Raw genomic sequence first — 17,982 nt, 5'->3', positions numbered from 1 at the left:
AGAGTAACTGGCACCAATATTCCTTATTACTAATTAGCACCAACATTCTTTAGAGTAACTGGCACCGACAAGTCCTCAGAGTAACTGGCCCCAATATTCCTTATTACTAATTAGCACTAACATTCTTTAGAGTAACTGGCACCAACAAGTCCTCGAGAGTAACTGATTCCAATATGTCGTCAGAGTAAATTACTCTATTATTAATAAGTCCTCAGAGTAATTGAAACCAATTTTGTCTCTGGATAACTGGCCCCAATGTTCCTAAGAGTAACTAGCACCAATATGTCCTTAGTGTAACTGGCACCGATATGTCCTCAGAGTAACTGGCATCAATAAGTCCTTAGAGTAACTGGCCCCAATATTTTCACAGAGTGACTCTCACCAAAAAGCTCAGAGTAACTGGCACCAATATCCCTCAAATTAACTGGCACCAATAAGTCCTCAGTGTATTATTATTATTTAATGTCTGGATTATTAAGAGGAATACATGTTACGCCGACCCTGCTAGAGTGAGATGGCGATATTAGAATGTGTACTCACCTATGGCGCTATGGAGAGCGGCCGGAACCGGCGGGCCCTCGCGGCGTTGTGGTGGTGCGGGGCGTGGGGCGGCGCGGGGGGAGGGGAGCCCGACGACGAGGAGCCCCCCGACGCGCCCGACGCCGGCGGGGACGACATCAGCAGCGCCGGCACGCCGCGGGACCCGCTCCTGGGGACGGGCGCTTGTTCACCACGTGGCCGGACAAATCTTATCGTGTGGGTTATGAGGTGGACTGATGATATGTATATGATGATGATGTGATCCAGCCGATTTCGGCTACGACTCCGACGTTCATGTGCTCGCGTGTGGCTTAATAGCCAATATTATTGGAAAATATCCTCGCACATAGCGGGCATGTGAGCACAGCATTTAAATATTTATAATTGATCTCCGTAGGCGGTCGGGCTTCGATGAGGTTGGTAATCTTTTGCGCATTTGCCCATATAAAAGTAAGTGCGCAATGCATACAAATGTCAAACAGCAATATTGCTTTCTCAGATGAATTGCTTCGATGTCGCCATTTTAATTCTCCTGATGTAAGTTAGTAGTCGTTACATGAGCCATGTCAGGGTCCTTTGGCGGCTCAATAGTAACACTGACACCAGGGTTGAAATCCACCATATCCACATAAGGTTGGTAATCCACCTCACAACCCACACGATAGAAGAAGATTATGACACTAATGGTTCATAATTTCACCACTGTTTACAAATAATTCGCTGGGCTCGGTGACTGAACTTTAGCTGTTTGATTGTACCTAGAGTGGTGTTGCTGCGGGGTGCGGTGCCGTGGTCTAGCGAAACGCAGGTTCAATTCCCGAGCGGGGTCTACTGCGTACTTCTCGTTTGCGTTCTGCCGCCGCCGACGGAGGGCTGTTAAAAAAAATACATTATAACATATCGCCTCCGTGGTCTAGTGGTTAGAGCGTTAGGCTCACGATCTGGAGGTCCGGGTTCGATTCCCGATGGGGACATTGTCGAAATCACTTTGTGAGACTGTCCTTTGTTTGGTAAGGACTTTTCAGGCTTGAATCACCTGATTGTCCGAAAAAGTAAGATGATTCCGTGCTTCGGAGGGCACGTTAAGCCGTTGGTCCCGGCTATTAGCCGTAAAAACACCTCCACCAACCCGCATTGGAGCAGCGTAGTGGAGTATGCTCCATACCCCCTCCGGTTGATTGAGGGGAGGCCTGTGCCCAGCAGTGGGACGTATATAGGCAGTTTATGTTATGTTATAACATATCGGCACAAGGCCTCCGTGGTCCAGTGGTTGAGCGTTGGGCTCACGATCCGGAGGTCCCGGGTTCGAATCCCGGTTAGGACATTACTGGCTGATCACCAGATTGGCCGAAAGTAAGACGATCCGTCACGCTATATCACTTAAGGGGTGGACTGGGATCTATCAACATTCATACTGTTAAATAGAACCACTAGTTCAGTGCAAGGCTCACGATCCGGAGGTCCTAGGTTCGAACCCAGTGGGCACTTTGTGATTCCTAGTTTAGTTAGGACATTACTGGCTGATCACCTGATTGTCCGAAAGATGATCCGTGCTTTGGCACGTAAAGCCGTTGGTCCCGGTTACTTCTTACTAATGTAAGTAGTCGTTACATGAGCCATGTCAGGGGCCTTCGGCGGCTCAATAGTAACCCTGACACCAGGGTTGATGGGGTTGATAATCCACCTCGCAACTCTCACGAGAGAAGAATTGTTACCGAGTGTCGTCTGACACGTAAGTGCGAACAACACAGTCCGTGTTCACTGCCTACCCCTTCGGGGACACAGGCTTGACGTTATGTTGAGAAAGAATGCCACTTGCCCGGGGTAAGATCGGCCACGTCCGGGGATAAAGGCCCATCCCCACTCCAGGAGGCGCACTTGGCGAGGCGATGCTCGCCAGATGTCGCCACCGGGATGCGGGACGTCGCGCCGCTACCAGACGACCGCTGGAAATATCAAATCCAATCAAATATACTTTATTGCACAGAACTAATTTTTTTTTTTTTCCCCGAAGGGTAAGGCAAAGGGAACTATGCCCATACAGCCATGTCTTACGTATTTTTTTCTTGATGATTGATGAAATGATGAAAGGTGATGATGATGAAACCTAAGCCCCCACCCTCGGAGTAGACTCCTACTCCGAACCCCAAACGAATTAACTCAAAAGTCCGCATAAACTTTCGAGTTATGAAGCGGCTTCCCGGCACGAAGCGAAAATAGGCAGATACACTTTGTTTATTGAATACTCCAATATAATAACACTCGCGAATGTCTTCCGACTAACTTAATGCGATCATTAACCACAAAACACCACTTCGTATTAATTATTTAGATTATTCAATGAAGAAAGCAACTGTCCCGTTCCCGTTTCCCGCCAAAAAGCCGCACAGAACTAAATTTCACAATCTCGGTGGCGCAGCAGTAAACGCGCTCGGTTTGCGATTGTTGAAGTTAAGCAACTTTCGCAAAGGCCGGTTGTATGGGCCGCTAGCCACATACACACTTTACTGCTTGTTGATTGTAGAGATGAATGATAACTCACTGATACTAAAATAGTTCCTTTTATTCGTAAGTACACAGTAATATAATTGATACGTAATTAATGCTATATGATAGAGTGATATGAGTACACGCGGAATGCTTGCTAAATGCGGACTGACGTGTAATGACCTAATTATTACAAAACGTGACAAAAGTGCTGAAAGTGCAATGTGCGGCTGTAGACCGTACACCGGTCATAGGATGGGTGACCACAAAAAAAAAAGTTCATCTCGAGCTCCTCCGTGCTTCGGAAGGCACGTTAAGCCATTGGTCCCGACTGCATTAGCAGTCGTTAATAACCATCAATCCGCACTGGGCCCGCGTGGTGGTTTAAGGCCCGATCTCCCTATCCATCCATAGGGAAGGCCCGTGCCCCAGCAGTGGGTACGTTAATGGGCTGGTGATGAAATTTCACAATCAGACATAACACATGAATACTGTGTCAAAACTTCAGGTTAGGTAAGTGGACCCTGGGAGAAACGGGACAATGGTATGGAGATGATGAAAGAAAGACCTCTGAGATTTAGTAATTTACTGTTGACGACAGGTCGCCATGGCAATGGGGGCATGAGGTGAGCCGCGGAGGCGGGGTCGCCCCGCACACCCGCACAGTCCCCGCGGCGTCTTAGTCTTAGTGTCGCACGAGTCCGTATCGACCGCGTTTATCGATTATAATCTCGCTCACATAATTTATTACTATTGTGTTTTAAAAATGGCTACGGTTGCATCTTCGTCGCGTGTTCAAGCAAAAAAGCCAATAATTCACTCTCAAGCTCGAGAACTAGCTAGAAAAGTGTTAGAAAATTGTGACATTGAACGGAAAAATAATTGTTACTTTTAAATCCTATTGAATTAGCCTGGGCCGCCGTTAAACGTTTCGTCAGGGAACACAATATAAAGAGCGATTTGTCTTTGACAAAGCTTAAAGAGATAACAACGAATGCAATTTTGTCAGTCACGGCAGAAAACTGGAGCAATTTCGAAAAACATGTCCAGAACCTTGAAAATGAATATTGGGAAAAAGACATGGGAATGGAAAATGAAATGGAAGATTTTATTATAAAAGTCGGAGATACCAGTGACGAAGATTCTTTAAGTTTTTGTAGCGATACATTAGATGATTCAGATGAATAAATATTAAATTATTAATAATAAAAATATATCGATATTGAAAACGTCACGTCACTAGAGAATTGCCATGTCGACCTGTCGTCTACAGTAAGTGGACCTTGGGAGAAACGGGAAAATGGTATGGAGATGATGAAAGAAAGACCTCTGAGATTTAGTAATTTAGGTATACTCACATCTCTGAGACTCTGCGACCCGTCGCCGGCGCCTGTCGGGTCTCGCTTCACCACAGGACTGCTCCTGAACAAACGACACTCCATAATTATAAGCACACCACGCAAATCCTACACCAAAAACTACACTTTTGTTTAGAGAGTCCTCATAACATGCGCATAAAAGTATACAATAAGATACCTGAATAAATAAATAAATAACCTGATGAATTAAAAAACGGACCCACTAAAGTTATGACTTTTAAATTACGCGAATGGCTAATTACTAATAGGTTTTATAGTATTAGTGGTCTATTAGTGGTCTAACAGCCTCCGTGGTCTAGTGGTTAGAGCGTTAGGCTCACGATCTGGAGGTCCGGCTTCGATTCCCGATGGGGACATTGTCGAAATCACTTTGTGAGACTGTCCTTTGTTTGGTATGGACTTTTCAGGCTTGAATCACCTGATTGTCCGAAAAAGTAAGATGATTCCGTGCTTCGGAGGGCACGTTAAGCCGTTGGTCCCGGCTATTAGCCGTAAAAACACCTCCACCAACCCGCAGTGGAGCAGCGTGGTGGAGTATGCTCCATACCCCCTCCGGTTGATTGAGGGGAGGCCTGTGCCCAGCAGTGGGACGTATTCAGGCTGTTTATGTAAATCGAACGGAATGTTCTCAAAACCTGCATTGTCTTATATCACGACTTTCATATGTGAAGTTCAAAAGTTAGAAAATTATCAGCGTACGGCCTCAGTGGTCCAGTGGTTTGAGCGTTGGGCTCACGATCCAGAGATCCCGGGTACGAATCCCGGTGGGGACAACACGAAAATCACTTTGTGATCCCTAGTTTGATTATAGGACATTACAGGCTGATCACCTGATTGTCCGAAAGAAAGATGATCTGTGCTTCGGAAGGCACGTAAGCCGTTGGTCCCGGTTACTACTTACTGATGTAAGTTAGTAGTCGTTACATGAGCCATGTCAGGGGCCTTTGGCGGCTCAATAGTAACCCTGACACCAGGGTTGATGGAGTTGGTGATCCACCTCACAACCCACACGATAGAAGAAGAGAAGATCAGCACAAATAAATTAGCAAGTCCACCTCACCTGTCGGGTATAGACTCGAGGCGCGTGCGCTCCACGGCCGGACTCTGGCTTTTCTCATTACTACGTGTAGAGGACCTGCAAACAAATAGAATAGAATATACAGAATGTTAGTGACACCGTAACGAATACTGAGGGGGATGATTCTGAGTTGATATCAAGGTTAAACGAAGTGAAATCTGTACAACGCCATCTGTATTTTTATTGGAGAACGTCGCCTGGAAAATCCCTCTTTAAAAATATTAAAAAGAACACAAAATTTTCATTAGTTAAAAAAAAAATAATAAAAAAAAAATTAAAAAAAAAAAAAGTTTTGCGACGGAAAATTCCACTTGATATTAACTCAGAATCATGGTCTGAATCATCCCCCTCAGTATTCGTTACGATGTCACTAACACCCTGTATACACACGCACATACACACTACACCTCACCGAGCTTTCTGTTCTTCTCTCGTGCGCGTTGAGATCCCGCACACGATCCGGAGGTCCCGGGTTCGACTCCCGGTGGGGACATACCACAAAAATCACCTTGTGATCCCTAGTTTGGTTAGGACATTTACAGGTTGATCGCGTTAAGCCTTTGGTCCCGGTTACTACTTACTGATGTAAGTATGTAGTCGTTACATGAGCCATGTCAGGGGCCTTTGGCGGCTCAATAGTAACCCTGACACCAGGGTTGATGAGGTTGGTAATCCACCATACAACCCACACGATAGAAGAAGACAGCAATACTATTAATAGTATCAAGAGTTTGAAGTATTTCTCACCGTTTGTCCCTCTGGTGCTCAGTTGCGTCATAGTATATCGAAGCTTCATCGTGGTTCCTGGCAGGCTCACCACCGCTCACCACCGAATGGATCTTGACTGAAAAAAAAATTAAAAAAATTATCTGACCAAGTGGGTGAAGCTACTTTCATGCCGTTTAAAATATAAAATGTGGGTTTAGCAGTGGGTGCCTTGGTCGAAAGTCCAGAAGTGTACTACTATGTTATGACCTAAAACAAATAATAATACCCTGGTATTAGTGACACCGTAACGAATACTGAGGGGGATGATTCAGAGCATGATTCTGAGTTGATATCAAGTGGAATTTTCCGTCGCAAAAGTATAGAATTGAAAATAATTAAGAAAAAACACTAAAATTTATCACGAGAGGAAATTCCACTTGATATCAACTCAGAATCATGGTCTGAATCATCCCCCTCAGTATTCGTTACGGTGTCACCCTGTATGTAATTTTGTATGAAACTTAAGTAAGGCTTTTACGTTTTATGTAATGTATGAATAACACAGAACAGAAACTTTACAAAAAAGGTTATTATAAAGTTAGTGATTATTTAGAAGATATGAATGCATGGGATTAACTGTCTGAGAACTGATATCAGGCAGCTAAATTACTCAATTGTATAACAATATTTTATGTTAATTATTTTTTTTAAAGAACGTCTAGGGCCCTGTGCCGAGGTTTTTCTTGCAGCTTCTTTTCCCCGGCTATACAGGTTGTGAGCTGCAGTAGTTTTAGGCGGATGAGACGTTCGTTATGTAAAAATTGACGATTCAAAGTGTAACTATGTTACCTACTGAATAAAGATATATTTGAATTTGAGGTCTCACCAAGGTCTATCCCCGCAGTCCCCGGACTAGCGGAGTCCGGGGGTCGGACACGGATCTCCAGGCGGCTGGACACGGTGGCCCCTTCCGGCTCCGGCTTGGCGGGCGCGCGGGGAGGGGTGCTCGTTGATGAACAGGATAGACTCTGCGAGTAACGGATCGATCAAACACAGAACACATAAGGACAATTTTTTCAGGTAGGGGGAAGGGGAAATTTTGTTCATTTTGTGGTTGGCTCGGACAAGTGCAAGTGCGGCACTGTTCCCCAAACAATGGAATATCTTACATCGCTGCAGATAGCGCCATACTTGTTGCCAAGTTTTGAGCCGATACTAAAAATATATATTAACAAATGTACCTACACTTGTGTCTTATTTCCCATTGTTCGAGGCAGCATCACGTAAAACCCCTAGAAAATAATCAATGGTGTAATCGTCCCAACAACTGAATCATAGTGGGCCCAGTTACCCACTATCAAATTAGAAAAGGGCAAACTCGTCCCTGGGCCCAGTTTAAGACTGGGACGAGATGTCCCCTAGGCCTACCATTTAGTTTGCCATCGACACGATAACAAGAACGAAAATATTTAGTTGGAATTCATACTCATCATCATCATCAGCCCATTAACGTCCCCACTGCTGGGGCACGGGCCTTCCCTGTGGACGGATAGGGAATTCATACTAACATACTTTAAACCAGGATGTTGTCGTGCATCCGAATAAAGCAAAGTACCCCGGTAACCACAAGTTGGTAGGGTTAAGTTGCATTCCCAAGTCGGGTATATTAAGTTGCATTCCTAAGTCGGGTATATTAAGTTGCATTTCCAAATCGGGTATATTAAGTTCGATTCCGAACTCGGGTTTATTAAGTTGCATTCCCAACTGGGGTATATTAAGTTTCATTCCCAAGTCGAGTATATTAAGATGCATTCCCAAGTCGAGTTTATTAAGTTGCATTCCCAACTCGGGTATATTAAGTTGCATTCCCAAGTCGAGTTTATTAAGTTGCATTCCCAACTCGGGTATATTAAGTTGCATTCCCAAGTCGAGTATATTAAGTTGCATTCCCAACTAGGATATATTAAGTTTGATTTCCACCTCAAAGGTTTAATGTGATATCAGAAATCATGTTAAATGTGATTAGTACAATGGCAGGCGTGAGGCGCCAGATGTACGCACCGGCACGCTGCAGGCGCGGGCCCCGCGGGCGGGGCCGCTGCCGGGGCCGGCGTCCCTCGCCGCCACGCCGCGCATGACGTCCACGAGGTAGCGCAGCGCCGACCCGTCCGCGCCGTCGAACGACGCCTGCTGCAGCAGCGGCGGCCGCAGCGACCGGATGTGGGACCCTGGGGGCATACGATAAAGAATAATTGGGTCGTGTATTAGGTTCAAGATAAATTATGAAATTCTGATTACTAAATCTCACCTATGGCGGGCAGGGTCCAGCAGCGAGGCAGGCTGGGCTGCAGCTTGGGGTAAGCGTCGATCCCCGGGATGTGCAGGCACGAGCGCTTGCGTTGCTCGGCGGGCCGCGCCCGCGGGGCCGCCGGCTGGGTGCTCGGGGGCGGCGGCTTCGGCTCTGTTGGCTGCGGGAAATAATAAACGCCTTTTATGTTGTCGTCTTTTGAATCTGTTACTAATACTAGGTTAAGCTTTTTGTCACTAACAAAATATGGATTAATTTCCGAAATAAATATTTTGAATTTGAATTTAAAGATACGCGCAGGTAACACATATTATAATAATAATTCACATGAAAAAGAAAATATATAAAAAAATTAAAGTGTGTGTGAGTGGGTGTGTATAGTGTGTATAGTGTGTGTGTGTAGTGTGGGTTGTGCATAGTTTGTCTAGTGAGAGTATGGGTGTGAAGTGTGGGTGCTTGTGTTGGCTGAGTACGATCCATTTTATTAAGGACGTTTAAACATCAATATTAAATAATCAATAATATACGGGATGATTCAGCCCATGATTCAGAGTTGATATCAAGTGGGATTTCCTGTCAGAAAACTCATATTTTTTTTGTGTTTTTTAAATTATTTTCAGTTCCATACTTTTGCGACGGATTTCACTTGATATCAACTCAGAATCATGGTCTGAATCATCCCTCAAAGATTTAGTTACGATGCCACAACTATTTTTTTTGTATTGTTATTGTGTGTCATCGTAATGTCAGTCATGTGTGACGTGACTTATTGTAGATTTGCCGCAGATGTCATTAACTACTTGGCCGGACAAATGGGGAGCGCTGAAGGCTCTCACCCGGTATGTGTGTCATCCATTTATAATAATTTATGAGATCCCTAGTTTGGTTAGGACATTACAGGCTGATCACCTGATTGTCCGAAAGTAAGATGATCCGTGCTTCGGAAGGCACGTTAAGCCGTTGGTCCCGGTTACTATTTACTGATGTAAGTGAGTAATCGTTACATGAGCCATGTCAGGGGCCTTTGGCGGCTCAATTATAACCCTGACACCAGGGTTGATGAGGTTGGTATTCTACCTCACGACCCACACGATAAGAAGAAGAAGAAGAATGATTTATGTTACCTGGGGAGGCGGCGGCTGCTTATCAGCTGGTTTCTGCGTCTGGTGCGTGGTGGAGTGCGTGTGGGCAAGAAGGCTGCGCGGCGCCGCCGACGACGATGACACCGCCGACACGGCGCGGGGGCAGCGGTGCTCGGGGGACTGGGGGGGGGGTGTTAACCAAATACGTTACAAAAAAGGTTATTATAAAGTTAGTGATTATTTAGAAGATATGAATGCATGGGATCAACTGTCTGAGAACTGATATTAGGCAGCTAAATTACTCAATTGTATACCAATATTTTATTTTTATTTTTTTAAAGAACGTCTAGGGCCCTGTGCCGAGGTTTTTCTTGCAGCTTCTTTTCCCCGGCTATACAGGTTGTGAGAAGCTGCAGTAGTTTTAGGCGGATGAGACGTTCGTTATGTAAAATTGACGATTCAAAGTGTAACTATGTTACCTACTGAATAAAGATATTTTTGAATTTGATGATTATACTCATGATATTATAACGCAAGAATAAATCAAATTAAATAAACAATAAACAGCCTCTGTGGCCCAGTGGTTGAGCGTCGAGCTCACGGTCCGGAGGTTCCGGGTTCGAATCCCGGTGGGGACATATCACGAAAATCGCTTTGTGATCCCTAGTTTGATTAGGATGTTACAGGCTGATCACCCGATTGTCCGAAAAAGATGATCCGTGTTTTGGAAGGCACGTTAAGCCGTTGGTCCCGCTTACTACTTACTGATGCAAATACGTAGTCGTTACATAAGTTATGTCAGGGGCCTTTGGCGGCTCAATCATAACCCTGACACCAAAAATTATATTTTTGATTGTAATTTAAATTCTGATATTTTTTTTTTGTATTATTTAGATTTAAATTTTGTTTTTAATTCTGAAGCATGTATTTAATTTTATATGACGATATGTGGACCCTGTGAAGTATGAAATAAACCACATATTATTATTATATTACTAAGTCGTCGACCCCGCCGGCGGGGCCGGGGTCTTGATACAACATACCTGCAGTTGTTCCTGTTTCCATTCGTTGTCAGTGGTCTCCTCGGAGTCGTCGAACTGGGACTTCCACAACGAGACCAGGGTGAGAGCGCCGCCCTTCGTCACCTGAGAATGATCAACAAATATTATACCGGGTGTTCGCCGTAGAAGCAACAAGAAGCAAATTAGGATTGTGTTATGATTGTATTATGATTATATTATGATTGTATAATGATTGCCTAGAAATTGTAAATAGTTTGTAAGTTTTATTTTTAAAATAAAGAGAAAGATAGGGACTGAGCGCGGCTTCACCGCTACACACCCCCGCCGCGCCCTTGCCCCGCCCCGCTTAGTGGGCGTTTTCCTATATATACACGCGCGCGGGGACTAGACTCTCATTCTTATTAGAATCACCACACGGGTAGGAGCTCTGATTCAACTCCAATCGGTGTTTAATTTCAACGACTCCTAATTTCAACGCCTACTAGTTTCAACTTACATCGATTACACTAACATCGATCACATCGATATCTGGTATAGTCTATAAGATTTATGTGGCAAGGATCGAAGGGGCCACACCGGGTGTTAGTGACATCGTAACGAATACTGAGGGGAATGATTCAGACCATGATTCTGTGTTGTTATCAAGTGGAATTTCCCGCAGAAAATTCATGAACATTTTAGTGTTTTTTTAATATATTTTCCATTTTACACTTTTGGAATGGAATATTCCACTTGATATTCATTCAGAGTAATGAGCTGAATCATCCCTCTCAGTATTCGTTACGATACAAGTACGTACAGGTAGCCATACAAGTACCTATGGGTGTTAGTGACACCGTAACGAATACTGAGGGGGATGGTTCAGACCATATTGATATAGAGACCAATATAAAGTCAGCTTCACGTGAACTTTGAATTTATTTTCTGACAAATTCAAAATATTATCTGGTATTTTAATTGTAAAAACGTATACAGGGTGTTAGTGACATCGTAACGAAAACTTTTGAGGGATGATTCAGTCCATGATTCAGAGTTGATATCAAGTGGAATTTCCTGTCGGAAAGTTAATGAATTTTTTTGAGTTAATTTTAATTATTTGCAGTTTTTTTTTTCGATTCAGAATCATGGCCTGAATCATCCCTCAAAGTTTTCGTTACGATGTCACTAACATCCTGTATATATACGTTTGTGTGTGTATATGTATACGTTTGTGTGTGTATATATATACGTTTGTGTGTATATATATACGTTTGTGTGTGTATATGTATACGTTTATGTGTGTATATGTAGACGTCACCTGTTGCAGGGCGGACACGTTCTCATCGTCCATGACGGCGAACTGCGTGTAGCTCTGGTCGGCGCGCGGCGCCCGCGGCCCGCGGCGGCCGCCTGCCGGGGGATAGTTCGTTTAAACATTTATTCTTTTTCTATCGTATGGGCTGTAAGGTGGATTACCAACCTCATCAACCCTGGCGTCAGGGTTACTATCCGCCAACGGCCCCTGACGTGGCTCATGTAACGACTGCCTACTTACATCATCATCATCACTAATTTAAGAGTCACGCTCTTGTCGGTGTTGTATTTCCATGCTACTTTTTTTAGGGAAAAATATGGCAGTGGTTTCCCTGTTGCCTTCCGCCCCAACTACACAGGACTATAAAACTTAGAATTGTAAATTACAATAACAATTTGATGTACATTGCGGAGTTAGTGATCACAAATATTTTGCAGTTTCATATTAGCTACGTAATAAACACCAAATTGTCGTAATTTACAATTGTAAGTTTTATTAAACTGGCCCCTGGGGGGTTAAATAGGCCAAATCGAAGCAATTCATCTACGAAAGTTGAACATTACATTCCAAACTAGGGATCACAATTTTTGTGATATATCCCCACCGGGAATCGAACCCGGGGCCTTCGGATCGTGAGCTTTGGCTCAACCACAAGAAAGATATGTTATAATTATGATAGAAACACTCACCACGTTTGAAATGCGTATCAGAATGCACGCTGTCCACATCGGCCACTATTCTCGGGCTCACGGCTTCACCTGACATATGAAATAACATTCGAATCATATAACTTAATATATGACACTATAGCTGGTGATGTATGACGCGAAAAACAATATATAAACTAATATACAAAATACACAATTATTAAAAAAAAAGAGAAAAATAAAACTATAAAAAAACATGAAAGTCACGAAATATAATTATAACACATAATAACGGGTTCTTACCGCGTTTAAATCAGGGACATGAGACTCCCGATATTTCGACACTGTTGCAAGTGCCATGATCACCGGATGACTGGATGACATTGGAGTGGAGTAGGTAGATCCATAATTTTCTACGGGCAGACATATCTGTCTACCCTTTTTCTTTGCCGCTTGGCAAAGACAGTGTCGAAATATCGGGAGTGTCATATCCCTACTTTAAACGCGGTAAGAACCCGTTATTATGTGTTTTAATTATGATAACAATCGCGTAAACTTAAAACAATGTATCACGAAATCGCGCCGCGGCTTATGCTGAGTGAGGCCCTTTTATAAAGGACACCACCACCATCGTTGACCAGTCCATACACTCAATTATTTGTATTTCTCGTGTATGTTGTTTTTATTATGTGTTTTGATTGTAAGTTATGTGTTACTCCGTGTTTATATTATATATTTGTTTTATATTTGTTACTGTGGTGTCCCTTTATAATAAACGTTTCTTTCTTTCGAAATATTTCTTTTTTTTTGTAATTTTTCGTGTTTGGTTTGGGCTTTGGAGGCCTTTGTCAAAGTATCGTGCCGGCCCCGTGGGCGCGTACCTGCGGGCGCGGGCGCGGCGTGCGCGGCCAGGTCCTGCACGCACGTGGGCGGCGCCGTCACCACGCGCAGCCGCGCCAGCGTGGGGCCGCCGCCTGGGGGGGGTATTATTCATCAATAAATACATTCTGCATCAAAATATATCGTAAAAGTTCGATTATGTTTTGTAAGAATTATAAGAGTATAATTTTATTTTAAATTAAGCGGCTTGCTTATTTCACTTCTTTTTTAACAATTTTACTATTATTAAAGTAAATTTCTACTGCCTAAGGTTTGAAAGTGTCCGAAGCCTGAGAGCGTAATTTGAGGCCTGAGGCAGTCCAAGCCCTGAGAGCAAAGTGTAACGCCGGAGAGCGTAAGTTGCAACCTGTGAGCGTAGTGTGAGGCCTGAGGGAGTGCGAACCCTGAAAGCATAGTCAATGCCTGAGAGCGTAACCTGACCCTTGAGAGCGTAGTCTGAATCCTGAGGGAGCCCGAGCTCTGAGTGGGCATAGCCTGAGGCCTAAAGGACTCCTACGCCTGAGAACGTGTTTCGAGGCCTGAAGGTGTAGACTGAGTATTACGCATATAGTGTACCTGGCGCCGGTGCTCGCGGCTTGCATGGTGGGACACTCTGTCGCTCCGGACGTGTGGCCGTCGTTCCGGTCACCACAGACGTACTTGTCTCCTGCAACAAAACAAATACGTTAAAACGTTTTTATTAAATTCGTTTCCTATACCTAAAGGTCGCCTGGATGAGATTGCCACCTGTTGTGTTACCTATCTCATTATAATAATGCATTTTTAATATTTGGTTTGAGTGCAATAAAGTTCTGTATTGTATTGTAAATGAGATTGGAATAAAAATAAAATACATTATACTGAGAGACCGGCTCGTGTGGTCATCCCGTGATCATGGCACTTGCAACAGTGTCGTAATATCGGGAGTCTCATATCCCCATTTAAACGCGGTAAGAACCCGTTATTATGTGCTTTAATTATGATAATAACCGCGTAAACTTAAAACAATGTATCAGTTACCTTAGCATGTCTGTCGGGCGAGGGAGCTGGTGTGGTGCGCGGCTCTGCCTCTTTGTCTGTCGTCGGCTTGTCCGTGGTGGACTGCAACAATAATGTGAAGTCTGAGGCCTGAGAGCATACATCGAGGCGTGAGACTGTAGTCTGAGGCCTGTGGGAGTCCGAGGCCTGAGAGCGTAGTCTGTGTATCTTATTTCTAATGATAAATTATATACTTTTTACACAATAAAAATAAAATATTATTATGTGACCCGAGAGCGTATTTTGAGCCTCGAAACCGTAGTAGTATAACACCTACATACATTTTTTGTTGTTGTAATTTACTTGTACCCGTAATAGGGAATTTGAGACACATATACAAACAATGCCTTAAGATTTTCATATTGTAGCAATCCGATATGTGAACTGTTGAGGAAGTCTGAGACCTGAGGAAGTCCGAGGCCTGAGGAAGTCCGAGGCCTGAGGAAGTTCGAGGCCTGAGGGAGACCGAGACCTGAGACAGTAGTCTGAGGCCTGAGGAAGTTCGAGGCCTGAGGGTGTAATCCGAGAATTGTCTGTGTACTCACATATCCGTTGAGATGTGTGGCGTGTCTGGGTGAAGCAGGTTTTTTGTCAACTTTGTCCTTCTGCAGGTTTGTCTGTGTGTCCGTCGCGACTGCTGTGGTCACTTCTGTTTCTAGACGCCGGCGAGTCTGCGGGGATAGAAAGTTGAATTTAAATGTCATAACATCCATCCTCTTTCACATTCATCTGTCCTTTGTTTGGACTTTTCAGACTTGAATCACTTGATTGTCCGAAAAAGTAAGATCAGCCGTTGGTCCCGGCTATTAGCCGTAAAAACACCTCCACCAACCCGCATTGGAGCAGCGTGGTGGACTATGCTCCATACCCCCTGCGGTTGATTGAGGGGAGGCGTGTGCCCAGCAGTGGGACGTATATAAGCTGATTATGTTATGTGTGCCTGTCTGACCTTCCAACCCGCGAATGGAAAACCAGCCCAATACAGGTTAGGTCACATACCTCCGAAAATGCATTTCTCGGGAATGTGGGTTTGCTTTTCTTGAGCACGTGATAATCATTTATGATCCAAACGTGAATTCGAAAACAAATTCGACAATCATTGATTTAGGCCTGTGCTGGATTCGAACCTGCGACCTCTAAGTGATAGGCAAGCGTTCTACCAACTGGGCCACGGTTCGGCTGACATTTAAATGTCATAATAACATAACATATCTATACTAATATTATAAAGAGGGTAGATTCGTATTTTTGTTTGTATTGAATAAACACAAAAACTCCTGGACTGATTTCAAATATTACTTCAACATTAAAATGCCACATTATCCCTGAGTAAAACAGACTATGTTAATTATATTTATAAAAAAAATAGGATCCATACTAAAATTTACTCTCAAAAAAAAAATACAGGGTGTTAGTGACACCGTAACGAATACTGAGGGGGATGATTCAGACCATGATTCTGAGTTGATATCAAGTGGAATTTTCCGTCGCAAAATTCATGATTCTTTTTGTTTTTTTTTATTTACTTTGGCGACGTACACTCGCGTCAGACAGAGTACTGCGGGGCGGAAGGAAAGAGGGAAACAAAAAAAAAGGAAGTGACGATGACTTTGGCGACGGAAAATTCCACTTGATATCAACTCAGAATCGTGCTCTGAATCATCCCCCTCAGTATACGTTACGGTGTCACTAGCACCGTGTATAAGGTGTCCCAAGGACCACTCGCCACTCACATTATCGGGTTGTGTGTCTGTGGGCGGCGCCAGCTCGGGCGCCGCGTGCACGGCGGCGCGGGCGCGGGGGGCCGCCACCGCCTGCGGGGCGCGGGGGGGAGAAACATTTATATGTATACGGCCATCAAACATATGACACACATCATAAAAACGTAAGGGTGTTGGGACCCACGGCGGCAATAGATGGCGTAAGTGCAGCCATTCGGGGAACGAAATTATTATTTTTTTGAAGTTCAAAATTAACCTAACGAAATTGCTTATGAACAAATGTTATTATAATTTGAAGCAATATATTGGACATTTTTTTTGTAATAATAAAGATAATTAAAACACATAACACATTGTTTTAAGTTTACGCGGTTATTATCATGAGATTGGAGTGGAGTAGGTAGATCCATAATTGCCTACCTACTCCACTCCAATCTCATCAGTCATCCCGTGATCATGGCGCTTGCAACAGTGTCGAAATATCGGGAGTCTCATATCCCTGCTTTAAACGCTGTAAGAACCCGTTATTATGTGTTTTAATCACATAACACGTGTTTTAATTATGATAATAACCGCGTAAACCTAAAACAATGAATAAGTATAATATTCAATAATCTTCTTTTAGACCGAGAGTAAACCTGAAGAAAATAGGATGGATTTCCTAGTCCTTCAAGTATTGGCAAAAGGGTGTAGAGCTCATTTAGCTTAGTGTATGTATGACAAAAATAATAATTTCGATCACCGAATAGTGTGACTACACTTACGCCATCTATTGTCGCCAACAGTCATATAACGAGGATCCCAACACCCTTAACATAGAGTAACATTCGACCAAACCATGGCATAAGAAAACTAGGTATGCTCAAAAGTGACAGCTAACATTTTAACCCAGCTGACGTCATACCGCCCTGAGTTGTTCACCTTTTGTTTTATTTAGTTTTTTTTTTATTAAAAATATATTTTACTTTTCAGCACGTTCATTTAAAATATGTACTTAATTAGAAAATTACAAAATGTGCTTAGACTTCGTGTCCATTTTTTGTTTAATGTGTTACCTGATTCAACTACCGGTTTCAACTGAAAACCAGGGTCATAGTCTAGGCTATGGCATTATGCTGAGGTGGAACCGTTTCGGCATACATTCATAATTGAATTACTTTGTGTTAATATGTTAAAACAATAAGTATGTCGATCTTTCTTCTTTCTTTCGTTGCCATTTCGTAAAAAAATAAATTATCCACGACCAATGTTTTAATTTACTTTGCAAGGAAAGGAACTTTTAGTGAAAGATTTACTTACAGTTTTAATGATTTTTACATATGTGACAAGTAATAGTAATTAAATAGTAATTCCGTAAATTTTCAACAATAATGTAGCGGACTCAACTAAATGGCCACCTAGTTCCGCTCACATGCAACAGATGGCGCCACATTCAATAATGCAGTCTTCAAGCAGTCGTGAAACGCGATATCGAAGTTTACACAGCAAGACGGATATATACAACTTCCAACACAACACTGTTGGAACGTCGATCCCTAGTCACACTACCAACTTGTGGCTAGCGGGGTACTATGCTCAGTTCGGTACCCCGAAAACATCCTTTGGCGGCAGCACACCCTCGCCGCCAAAATAAAATTTACGCTCTTGGAATGTTGCAGGAATTCAATGGTAACACAGTGGTAACACTTATATCAACAAAGGGCTAAGCAATGGCGGCTTGTCATAGGATTGAGCGTACCTGGGTTTCTCATACCATGGACCAAACCATTGATATTTTCCAATCGATTCTGTCCAACAAC

The 17,982-nt window shown here is 43.4% G+C and overlaps 1 protein-coding gene across 5 annotated transcripts in view; it reads right to left on the bottom strand.

Annotated features, from left to right (window-relative positions):
* The window catches only part of LOC126379120 (tau-tubulin kinase homolog Asator), a 161,828-nt gene that overhangs the window by 89,784 nt on the left and 54,062 nt on the right, over positions 1-17,982 (bottom strand). For 4 of the 5 annotated variants that reach the window (XR_007568260.1, XR_007568259.1, XM_050027734.1 and 1 more), the window contains 18 exons: positions 16,196-16,276; positions 15,008-15,133; positions 14,445-14,525; positions 14,001-14,091; positions 13,427-13,519; positions 12,588-12,656; positions 11,902-11,993; positions 10,626-10,727; positions 9,625-9,762; positions 8,501-8,660; positions 8,254-8,420; positions 7,079-7,220; positions 6,232-6,328; positions 5,467-5,541; positions 4,386-4,449; positions 2,360-2,486; positions 1,299-1,413; positions 541-709 (listed from right to left, as the gene is read on the bottom strand). Coding sequence is in view for 3 of the 5 variants with exons in the window: in XM_050027734.1 (XP_049883691.1) it covers positions 541-709; positions 1,299-1,413; positions 2,360-2,486; positions 4,386-4,449; positions 5,467-5,541; positions 6,232-6,328; positions 7,079-7,220; positions 8,254-8,420; positions 8,501-8,660; positions 9,625-9,762; positions 10,626-10,727; positions 11,902-11,993; positions 12,588-12,656; positions 13,427-13,519; positions 14,001-14,091; positions 14,445-14,525; positions 15,008-15,133; positions 16,196-16,276 (1,989 nt within the window). In the remaining 2 variants the exon portion in view is untranslated. The remainder of the gene's footprint in view (positions 1-540; positions 710-1,298; positions 1,414-2,359; positions 2,487-4,385; positions 4,450-5,466; positions 5,542-6,231; positions 6,329-7,078; positions 7,221-8,253; positions 8,421-8,500; positions 8,661-9,624; positions 9,763-10,625; positions 10,728-11,901; positions 11,994-12,587; positions 12,657-13,426; positions 13,520-14,000; positions 14,092-14,444; positions 14,526-15,007; positions 15,134-16,195; positions 16,277-17,982) is intronic. The other variant, XM_050027735.1, reaches the window with a different exon arrangement.

Source organism: Pectinophora gossypiella, chromosome 28, assembly GCF_024362695.1.
Source record: "Pectinophora gossypiella chromosome 28, ilPecGoss1.1, whole genome shotgun sequence".
Classification (NCBI taxonomy): Eukaryota; Metazoa; Arthropoda; class Insecta; order Lepidoptera; family Gelechiidae; genus Pectinophora; species Pectinophora gossypiella.
This window is presented reverse-complemented; position numbering and strand designations above follow the sequence as displayed.